Source organism: Boleophthalmus pectinirostris, unplaced genomic scaffold (assembly GCF_026225935.1).
Source record: "Boleophthalmus pectinirostris isolate CB_2022bp ecotype Guang Dong unplaced genomic scaffold, ASM2622593v1 HiC_scaffold_8, whole genome shotgun sequence".
Lineage (NCBI taxonomy): Eukaryota > Metazoa > Chordata > Actinopteri > Gobiiformes > Gobiidae > Boleophthalmus > Boleophthalmus pectinirostris.
Window position 1 is genome coordinate 441,581 of NW_026571515.1, and position 12,500 is coordinate 454,080.

The 12,500-nt window shown below is 54.0% G+C and overlaps 1 protein-coding gene across 1 annotated transcript in view; it reads right to left on the reverse strand.

Moving 5' to 3' along the window:
- LOC110168838 (collagen alpha-1(XX) chain) overlaps positions 1–12,500 on the reverse strand; it is a 79,127-nt gene that overhangs the window by 9,953 nt on the left and 56,674 nt on the right. The window contains exons 21-31 of the mRNA XM_055165541.1: positions 12,060–12,098; positions 10,452–10,590; positions 8,533–8,675; positions 8,340–8,453; positions 6,133–6,293; positions 4,141–4,218; positions 3,357–3,443; positions 2,869–2,922; positions 1,839–1,934; positions 1,040–1,093; positions 905–958 (exon numbers count right to left, since the gene is read on the reverse strand). Of these exons, the coding sequence (XP_055021516.1) occupies positions 905–958; positions 1,040–1,093; positions 1,839–1,934; positions 2,869–2,922; positions 3,357–3,443; positions 4,141–4,218; positions 6,133–6,293; positions 8,340–8,453; positions 8,533–8,675; positions 10,452–10,590; positions 12,060–12,098 (1,019 nt within the window). The remainder of the gene's footprint in view (positions 1–904; positions 959–1,039; positions 1,094–1,838; positions 1,935–2,868; positions 2,923–3,356; positions 3,444–4,140; positions 4,219–6,132; positions 6,294–8,339; positions 8,454–8,532; positions 8,676–10,451; positions 10,591–12,059; positions 12,099–12,500) is intronic.

The following is a 12,500-nucleotide window of genomic DNA, read 5'->3' on the forward strand; positions in this document are numbered from 1 at the left end:
CACACACACACACAGGTCACACACACACACAGGTCAGACACACACACACACACAGGTCACACACACACACACACACACAGGTCACACACACACAGGTCACACACACACACACACAGGTCGGTCACACACACACAGGTCAGACACACACACAGGTCAGACACACACACACACAGGTCAGACACACACACACAGTCAGACACACACACACACACACAGGTCAGACACACACAGGTCAGACACACACAGGTCACACACACACAGGTCAGACACACACACACACACACACAGGTCACACACACACACAGGTCACACACACACAGGTCACACAGGTCACACACACAGGTCAGACACACACAGGTCACACACACACAGGTCAGACACACACAGGTCAGACACACACACACAGGTCAGACACACACAGGTCAGACACACACAGGTCAGACACACACACACACACAGGTCAGACACACACACACAGGTTAGACACACACAGACTCTGACCCTCCTGAGTCACACTGACACTTTCACACAGACGTTTAATCAAAGTAACAGGAAACACAACACTGATGTCATCTAGTGTGAGCGGGGCTGTGTGTGTGTGTGTGTGTGAGCGGGGCTGTGTGTGAGCGGGGCTGTGTGTGTGCAGGGCTGTGTGTGAGCGGGGCCATGTGTGTGCAGAGCTGTGTGCGGGGCTGTGTGTGTGTGTGTGTGTGAGCGGGGCCATGTGATCATGTGTGCGGGGCTGTGTGTGTGCGGGGCTGTGGTGTGTGTGTGTGTGTGTGAGCGGGGCCATGTGATCATGTGTGCGGGGCTGTGTGTGCGGGGCCGTGTGTGTGTGTGTGTGTGGGCGGGGCTGTGTGTGCACGGGGCCGTGTGTGGTTGTGTGTGCAGGTGTCAGACTGACCTTGGGCCCTGGGACTCCCTCTTCTCCCTTGGGTCCCGGGGGCCCCTGGGGTCCCTGTAAACACAGCAGTGCCTCAGTCTAGAATAAAAACACTGGAGCAGGTTTAATTTAAACTGACACAGACTAAAGACAAACCTGTTCTCCCATCGGCCCCGGGGCCCCTTTCTGCCCCCGCGCCCCCGGGGGCCCCTGAACACAAAACATAAAACACTTAACACAAAACTTAGTCATTAAAATACAATTAAAATATGATGAATACACACACACACACACACCCATACACACACATACACACACACATACACACACATACACACACACACATACACATACACGACACACACACACACACACACACACACACACACACATACACACACATACACACACATACACACACACACACACATACACACACATACACACACACACACACACACACACACACACACACACACACACACACACACAACACACACACACACACACACACACACACACACCACATACAACACACAACACACACACACATACACACACACAACACACACACACACACACATACACACACATACACACACATACACACACACACACACACACACACACACAACACACAACACACACACATACACGACACACAACACACACACACAACACACAACACACACACACACACACACACACACACACACACACACACACACACATACACACACATACACACACACACACACACACACACACACACACACACACACACACGACACACAACACACACACACACACACACACAAACACACACACATACACAACACACACACACACAACACACACACACACACACACACACACACACACACACACAACACACGTGTGTTTTCAGAACAATCACGTCCACAATAAAAAAAAACATGATTTTTTTTTCACTCACAGTTTTTCCCTGAACCGTCAAACCCTGAGGCCCCCGACTCCCCACGGGCCCCAGAGCCCCCTCCAGCCCCGGGCCCCCGACAGGCCCCGCCTCCCCCTGCAACACAACACACACACACAGAAACACACAATCAGAACAAAACACACACACACAGAAACACACAATCAGAACAAAACACACACACACACACAGAAACACACAAAGGTCAAAGGTCATGACCCTGGATCACACCAGGTCATGACCTGGAGGATTTAAGTTAAATGGGAAATACAGATCTGTTCATCTGCATAGTGTGTGTGTGTCTATGTGTGTGTGTTTGTTTGTTTGTGTGTTTGTTTGTTCCACGTGTTTCTCTAGAACCCAAAAGTCCTTCATGTTTTCTTCAGTTGTGTTCACACACAGAGTCTGTGTGACGGGTGTTTAGGACGTCCTGTGTTTCTTGAGCGTTCAGGTGTCAACACGTCCAGGGCGTCAGCTTCCAGCGTCACAAACTGAAAAAGCTGATTTTGTTGTCGGACGCTTGTCGACCAATCAGAGACGAGTATCCAGAGACGCAGCGACGTTCTGACCCCGAAGAAGAAGAAGAAAGAGAAAAACCCGAGAAACACAAACACCAGAACAAGAAAGTCTACACCGAGTCACGAGAGGAGATAAACATAAACACGCCACAATCGCCGCCGCCACCGCCGCCGCCGCCGTGACAACCGCCACAACCGCCAGAACCGCCACAACCGCCACAACCGCCACAACCGCCACAACCGCCGCTGCTGATGAGTTTATGTAATAAAAACACTAAAGTCTCTCGACCGGGAAACACGACGCTCAGACGACAGCGACGCTCTGGACGAGACTCAGGTGTTTTTCTCCCGTTGGTTCACGGCGCCGAAACACGTCTTGGGCGTCTGAACTCAAACACACAGACTCGGACTCGAGGCACCGTCCAGTTTTATGACACAGAATTTAAACCCTGAGAACCAGAACCCTGTGACTGTGAGGGGCTAACCACTCTGCCAGCACTCAGCTCACTCACCTTCACACCAGGCTCTCCCTTCTCCCCCTTCTCCCCTCGAGGACCTGGGCGACCCTGAACACACAGAGACATCGAGTCACACAGAGACACATCGAGTCACATCGAGTCACACAGAGACACCGAGTCACACCGAGACACACAGAGACACAGAGACACCGAGTCACACAGAGACACCGAGTCACATCGAGTCACATCGAGACACACAGAGACACAGAGACACAGAGACACACAGAGACACAGAGACACAGAGAGTCGTGTCTAAAATCTGCAGTTAGTGAGTCAGATCTGTCCAGGTGTGTCCAGTCTGTGGTCCTAACAACTCACAAGTCGTGTGAGTGTGTGTGTGTGTTTGTGTTTGTGCGTTGGTGTTTGTGCATTTGTGTGTGTGTGTGTGTTTGTGCGTTTGTGTGTGTGTGTGTGTTTGTGCGTTTGTGTGTGTGTGTGTGTTTGTGTTTGTGCGTTTGTGTGTGTGTGTGTTTGTGTGTTACATTTGCTCCGGGGGGTCCGGGGGCTCCAGGTGTGTCGGAGGAGCAGGTGCAGGAGAACGGCAGGGCAGGACAACTCTCCTCATCTCTCTGTAAAACACACACACACAGGTAATACACACACACGGACACACACACGGACACACACACACATACAGACAGACAGGTAACACAATAAGACAGATGTGTGACAGGTGTGTGAGTGACAGGTGTGTGAGTGACAGGTGCGTGTGTGAGTGACAGGTGTGTGAGTGACAGGTGTGTGTGACAGGTATGTGTGACAGGTGTGTGAGTGACAGGTGTGTGGGTGACAGGTGTGTGTGTGAGTAACAGGTGTGTGTGTGAGTAACAGGTGTGTGTGTGACAGGTGTGTGTGTGTGACAGGTGTGTGTGTGACAGGTGTGTGTGTGACAGGTGTGTGACAGGTGTGTGTGACAGGTGTGTGTGTGACAGGTGTGTGTGTGAGTGACATGTGCATGTGTGACAGGTGTGTGTGACAGGTGTGTGTGTGTGAGTGACAGGTGTGTGTGTGACAGGTGTGTGTGACAGGTGTGTGTGTGAGTGACATGTGCATGTGTGACAGGTGTGTGTGTGACAGGTGTGTGTGTGTGAGTGACAGGTGTGTGTGTGACAGGTGTGTGTGACAGGTGTGTGTGTGAGTGACATGTGCATGTGTGACAGGTGTGTGAGTGACATGTGCATGTGTGACAGGTGTGTGAGTGACAGGTGCATGTGTGACAGGTGTGTGTGTGAGTGACAGGTGTGTGGTCCTGTCGGAGGGTCTGACCTGAGCGGGCAGGTCACAGCAGGTGTCTTCTGAGGACCAGGTGGTGTTACAGATGATCTCAAAACTCTGCAGCTGAAACTGAACAAGAGACACAAGAGAAAGAGAAAGAAAGAGTGAAACAGACGGAGAGAAACAGACGGAGAGAAACAGACGGAGAGAAAAGAGTGCAGGTACAGAGACGGGCTCAGAGTCTGTGTGTGAACAACTCAGTCCACCAGAGGAGGGCGCTGTCACACATACACACGACACACACACAACACACACACGACACACACATGACACACACACACACACGACACACACACACACACAACACGACACACACACACACACACACACACACACGACACACACACACACACACGACACACACACGACACACACGACACACACACACACACACACACGACACACACACACGACACACACACACACACACACACACACACACACACACACGCACACACACACACACGACACACACACACACACACACACACACACACACACACACTCACACACGACAACACACACGACACACACACACACACACACACACGACACACACGACACACACGACACGACACACACACACACACACACACGACACACACACACACACACACACACACAACACACGACACACACACACACAACACACACACACACACACACACACGACACACACACGACTCACACACGACACACACACGACACACACACACGACACACACACGACACACACACACACGACACACACACACGACACACACACACACACGACACACACACACGACACACACGACACACACACACACACACAGACACACACCACACGACACACACACAACACACACAAACGCATAACACGACACACACACACGACACACACAACACATAAACACACACACACACACAACACGACACACACACACACACACACAACGACACACACACACACACACACGACACACACACACGACACACACACACACACACACACACACGACACACACACACGACACACACACGACACACACACACACACGACACACACACGACACACACACACACACACACACACACACACACACGACACACACACACACACACACACACGCGACACACACACGCACACACACACACACACACACACACACACACACACACACACACACACACGACACACACACACGCGACACACACACGACACACACACACACACACACACGCGACACACACACACACACACACACACACGACACACACATGACACACACACGATTCTGCTGCAGTGTTTTTTTTGTAGAGCCTCAGGTGTGTGGAAGTTTTCAATGTGTGAGACTCACGTTTGTTTTAATGTTTGAGTTTCATTTTCGAGCCTCAACTCGACTCTGAGTCATTTTCATTTTCACAGAATTTAATTTAAAGAAAAATCTGTAAAAATCTGTCTAAAAAAAACATCAAAACAAACTTTTAATCTCCAGTTTACTACTGTGACAGGTGCAGACAGGTGCAGGCAGGTGCAGACAGGTGTAGACAGGTGCAGGCAGGTGCACGCAGGTGCAGGCAGGTACAGACAGGTGTAGACAGGTGTCAGGCAGGTGTCAGGCAGGTGTCAGACAGGTACAGACAGGTGCAGACAGGTGTAGACAGGTGCAGGCAGGTGCAGGCAGATACAGACAGGTGTAGACAGGTGTCAGACAGGTGCAGACAGGTACAGACAGGTGCAGACAGGTGCAGACAGGTGCAGGCAGGTGCAGGCAGGTGTAGAGAGGTGCAGGCAGGTGCAGGCAGGTGCAGGCAGATACAGACAGGTGTAGACAGGTGTCAGACAGGTGTAGACAGGTGCAGACAGGTACAGACAGGTGCAGGCAGGTGCAGACAGGTGCAGGCAGGTGCAGGCAGGTGCAGGCAGGTGTAGAGAGGTGTCAGACAGGTGTCAGATAGGTGCAGACAGGTGCAGGCAGGTGCAGGCAGGTGCAGTGTTACCGGGGCAGAGCCGCTCCTCGGGCCTCTGGTCCGGGTCAGTTTTCCCAACATCTCAAACCCGTCTGTGGGCAGAGCACCTGCCGGACGAGCCGCCCGCTCCCCGACGCGCTCACAGTCCACAGACAGAGACACTGACACCTGACTCACTGACAGGTGCACCTGCAACAGACAGGAGCAGACAGGGGCAGACAGGTGAGAGAGAGACAGGTGCATGTTCAGCACAGACAGGTGAGACATTTTGTCCAAAACAAAAGAAGCTCTGAACGTCTCGTCTCGTTTTTTTGTGTTTGTTTCAGGATTTTTGTTCCAGTAAAAAATTCATGATGTCAGCGCCTCCTGCAGGAAACTCATGAACGCTTCAGGATTTAAAACGTGTAAATAAAATAAAAATATTTCACTCTTTCAGAGTGTTGCTCATGGACCCACATTTAAAGTCCCAGAGTTAAACTCCTGTGGTGGATCGTGTCGGTGTGAGCGTTGGTTGGTGGATCGTGTCGGTGTGAGCGTTGGTGGATCGTGTCGGTGTGAGCGTGTCGGTGTGAGCGTTGGTGGATCGTGTCGGGTGAGCTGTGAGCGTTGGTGGATCGTGTCGGTGTGAGCGTTGGTGGATCGTGTCGGTGTGAGCGTGTCGGTGTGAGCGTGTCGGTGTGAGCGTTGGTGGATCGTGTCCGGTGTGAGCGGGGTGAGTGTGTCGGTGTGAGCGTGTCGGTGTGAGCGTGTCGTGTCGTGTCGATGTGAGTCGTGTGTCGGTGTGAGTGTTCGTGTGAGCGTGGATCGTGTCGGTGTGAGCGTGTCGTGTGAGCGTGTCGGTGTGAGTGTGTCGGTGTGAGCGTGTCGGTGGATCGTGTCGATGTGAGCGTGTCGGTGTGAGTGTGTCGGTGTGAGCGTTGGTGGATCGTGTCGTGTGAGCGTGTCGTGTGAGTGTCGGTGGATCGTGTCGGTGTGAGCGTCGGTGGATCGTGTCGGTGTGAGCGTGTCGGTGTGAGCGTGTGAGTCGTGTCGGTGTGGAGCGTCGGTGGATCGTGTCGGTGTGAGCGTCGGTGGATCGTGTCGGTGTGAGCGTCGGTGGATCGTGTCGGTGTGAGCGTCGTGAGCGTTGGTGTCGGTGTGACGTGGAATGTGTCGGAGCGTGTCGGTGTGAGCGTTGGTGTGGATCGTGTCGGTGTGAGCGTTGGTGGATCGGTCGGTGTGAGCGTTGGTGGACGTGTCGTGTCGTGTGAGCGTGTCGTGGTCGTGTGGTGAGCGTGTCGGTGTGAGTCGTGCGTTCGTGTGTGAGCGTTGGTGGGTGTCGGTCGTGTCGGTGTGAGCGTTGGTGGATCGTGTCGGTGTGAGCGTTGGTCGGTGGATCGTGTCGGTGTGAGCGTGTGGTGTGAGCGGTCGTGTCGGTGGTGTGAGCGTGTCGGTGTGAGCGTCGTGTCGGTGTGAGCGTGTCGGTGGATCGTGTCGGTGTGAGCGTGTGAGCGGTGGATGTCGTGTCGGTGTGTGTCGGTGTGAGCGTGTGGTGTGAGCGTCGTGTCGGTAGCGTGGTCGGTGGAGCGTGTCGGTGGTGAGCGTCGTGTCGTGTGAGCGTTGGTGGAGTGTCGGTGGCGTCGTGAGATCGTGTCGGTGTGAGTGTCGTGGATCGTGTCGTGGTGAGCGTTGGTGGATCGTGTCGTGTGTGAGTCGGTTGTGGATCGCGTGTCGGTGTGTGAGCGTTGGTGGAGTCGTGTCGGTGTGAGCGTTGGTGGATCGTGTCGGTGTGAGCGTGTGGATCGGTCGGTGTGTGTGATCGTGTCGGTGGTGTGAGCGTTGGTGGATCGTGTCGGTGTGAGCGTCGGTGGATCGTGTCGGTGTGAGCGTGGATGTGTCGGTGGAGCGTCGTGTCGGTGTGAGCGTTGGTGGATCGTGTCGGTGTGTGTCGGTGTGAGCGTTGGTGGAGCGTGTCGTGTGAGCGTGTCGGTGTGAGTGTCGGTGGATGTGTCGTGTCGGTGTGTCGGTGGTGGATCGTGTCGGTGTGAGCGTTGGTGGAGTGTCGTGTCGTGTGTGAGCGTGTCGGTGTGATCGGTGGTCGTGTCGGTGAGCGTCGGTGGATCGTGTCGGTGTGAGCGTTGGTGGAGCGTCGTGTCGGTGTGAGCGTTGGTGGATCGTGTCGGTGTGAGTGTCGGTGGATCGTGTCGGTGTCGGTCGTGTGAGCGTCGGTGGAGCGTCGTGTCGTGTGTGAGCGTCGGTGTGGATCGTGTCGGTGTCGTAGAAGAGCCTGTGCACTTGGGGCTGGTCGAAGCTCAGCTCCTGAACTTCTCCTCTATAATCCAGACTGAAGTAGATCAGACGTTTCACCGTCGCTGAAACACAAACCGACGCCGCTGAGTTTAGTCCCGTTTGTCTCGATTATCGTGACGATCGTAAAATGAAGCGACTCACGGTCCAGGACGAGCCCCATCTTGGGCTCGTGGTCGATGTCGGTGATCTGCCAGACGGCGAAGGGCTCGGGGGGCGTGTCCGGAAGGAGGCGGAGCGTCAGGCTAAGGGTGTGGTCAGGAGACAGGCCCAGGGGGTGGAGCAAACTGAAGAGAGGGAGGAGTCAGAGGGAGAGGGGAGGAGTTAGAGGGAAGGGGAGGAGTCAGAGGTGAGGGGAGGAGTCAGAGGGAGAGAGGGGGAGGAGTCAGAGAGAGAGGGGGAGAGTCAGGGGAGAGAGGGGAGGAGTCAGGGGGAGAGGGGAGGAGTCAGGGGAGAGGGGAGGAGTCAGGGGAGAGGGGAGGAGTCAGGGAGGGGGAGGAGAGAGGGGAGGGGAGTAGTCAGGGGGAGAAGGGAGGAGTCAGGGGAGAGGGGGAGGAGTCAGGGGAGAGGGGAGAGTCAGGGAGAGGGGGAGAGGGGGAGTCAGGGGAGAGGGGGAGGAGTCAGGGGAGAGGGGAGTCAGGGAGGAGTCAGGGGAGGGGAGGAGTCAGGGGGAGAGGGGAGGAGTCAGGGGAGAGGGGAGGAGTCAGGGAGAGGGGAGGAGTCAGGGGGAGAGGGGGAGTCAGGGGGAGGAGTCAGGGAGAGAGGGGGAGAGGGGAGAGGGGAGGGGAGAGGGTCAGGGGGAGAGGGGAGGAGTCAGGGGGAGAGGGGGAGGGGGGAGTCAGGGGAGAGGGGAGATCAGGGGGAGAGGGGAGGAGTCAGGGGAGAGGGGAGGAGTCAGGGGAGAGGGGGAGGAGTCAGGGTGTTAGAAGGAGAGGGAGAACATAACAATGTTCCACAGTGAGGCTTTAACCCTGTTATCGTGTCTCCTCACAAACATCACAGGTTTCAGTGATCCTGCTCCCTCTGCACAGCTCACAACACTCTGTTACACCTGGTGATGTCATCAGGTGGTGCTCCTCTGTGTTTTTAAAACCCACTCACTTCACCTGATCCTTTTGTTTTTAACTTCATTCAAAGAGCTGCAGGGTCAGACTCGCACAACCCTGCCACTGTGGGTGCTGTGGGTGTCATACTGGGTGCTGTGTGTGTGTGGGTGTCATGTGGGTGCTGTGGTGCTGTGGGTGTTGTGTGGGTGCTGTGGGTGCTGTGGGTGCTGTGTGGGCTGTGGTGTCTGTGCTGTGGGTGCTGTGGGTGCTGTGGGTGGGTGTGCTGTGGGTGCTGTGGGTGCTGTGTGGTGTCATACTGTCGGGTGTTGTGGGTGCTGTGTGGTGCTGTGGGTGCTGTGGGTGCTGTGTGGGTGTGTGCTGGGTGCTGTGGGTGCTGTGGGTGTGTGTGCTGTGTGGGTGCTGTGTGGGTGCTGTGGGTGCTGTGGGTGCTGTGTGTGCTGTGGGTGCTGTGTGTGTGTGTGCTGTGGGTGCTGTGGGTGCTGTGTGGTGGGGTGCTGTGTGGTGTGCTGTGTGGCTGTGTGGTGCTGTGTGGGTGCTGTGGGTGTGTGTGTTGGGGTGGGTGCTGTGTGGTGCTGTGTGCTGTGTGTGTGGTGCTGTGGGTGTGGTGGGTGCTGTGTGGTGCTGTGGGTGCTGTGGGTGCTGTGGGTCTGCTGTGGGTGCTGTGTGCTGTGTGTGTGTGCTGTGGGTGTTGTGTGTGTGTGCTGTGTGGGTGTGTGGTGCTGTGGTGCTGTGTGGTGCTGTGGTGCTGTGGGTGCTGTGGGTGTTGTGTGATTGCTGTGGGTGCTGTGGGTGCTGTGGGGTGCTGTGTGGGTGCTGTGTGGGTGCTGTGTGTGGTGCTGTGTGGGTGCTGTGTGGGTGCTGTGGGTGCTGTGGGTGTTGTGTGAGTGCTGTGTGGTGCTGTGTGGGTGCTGTGTGGGTGCTGTGTGGGTGCTGTGGGTGCTGTGTGGGTGCTGTGTGGGTGCTGTGTGGGTGCTCTGGGTGCTGCGGGTGTCATACCGGGTGCTGTGGGTGAGCTGGGCGTTGCGGCGGAGCGAGTACGAGGGCAGAGAGGTGAAGACAAAAGGTTCAGCAGAAACTCCGTCCACAGACGAGTGAGACGCCGGAGTCAAACCGAAGGCCTGCATCATGTCAAAACCTGAAACAAACGCACAATATTATACACACAGACACACACACACACACACACACACAGACACACACACACACACACACACACACACACACACACACACACAACACACACACACACACACACACACACAACACACACAGACACACACACACACACACACACACACACACACACACACACACACACAGACACACACACACACACACACACACACACACAGACACACACACACACACACACACACACACACACACACACACACACACACACACACACACACACACACACACACACACACACACACACACACACACACACACACAACACACAGACACACACAACACACACACACACACACACACACACACACACACAGACACACACACACACACACACACACACACACACACACACACACCACACACACACACCCACACACACACACACACACACACAACACACACACACACACACACACACACACAGACACACACACACACACACACACAGACACACACACACACACACACACACACACACACACACACACAGACACACACACACACACACACACACACACACACACACACACACACACACAGACACACACACACACACACACACACACACACATCCAGACCCACACACACCACACACAGACACAACACACACACACACACACACACACACACACACACACAGACACACACACACACCACACACACACACACACATCACACACACACACACACAACACACACACACACACAGACACACACACACACACACAACACACAGACACACACACACACACACACACACACACACACACAGACACACACACACACACACACACACACACACACACACACACACACACACACACACACACACACACACACAGGACACACACACAGACACACACACACACACACACACACACACACACACACACACACACACACACACACACACACACAGACACACACACACACACACACACACACACACACACACACACAGACACACACCACACACACACACACACACACACACACACACACACACACACACACACACACACACACAGACACACACACACACACACACACACACACACACACACACACACACACAGACACACACACACACAGACACACACACAGCACACACACACACACAGACACACACACACACACACACACACACACACAGACACACACACACACACACACACAGACACACACACACACACACACACACACACACACACACACAGACACACAAACACACACACAGACACACACACATGCACACAAACACACAAACACACACATGCACACAAACACACACAGACACACACACACACACACGCACACACATACACACACGCACACAAACACACACACACAAACACACACACCACAGACACACACACACGCACACAAACACACGCATACAAGTGTTTTTACCTTTGACGATCTTGTTCCTGATGGTGACCTCTGGACAAACTGAAACACAAGGAGGCAACAGAGAGTCACAAGACAGACCCAGAACTTCAACTTTAACCCACAAAAACCCACAAAACCCTCTGTAAACTCTCTGTAAACTCTCTGTACCCTCTGTAAACCCTCTGTAAACTCTCTGTAAACCCTCTGTACCCTCTGAACCTCTCTGTAAACCTCTGTAAACTCTCTGTAAACCTCTGTAAACTCTCTGTAAACTCTCTCTGTAAACTCTGTAAACCTCTGTAAACCCTCTGTAAACCCTGTAAACTCTGTAAACCCTCTGTAAACTCTCTGTAAACTCTCTGTAAACCTCTGTAAACCTCTCTGTAAACTCTGTCCCTCTGTAAACTCTCTGTAAACTCTCTGTAAACTCTCTCTCTGTACCCTCTGTAACTCTCTGTAAAC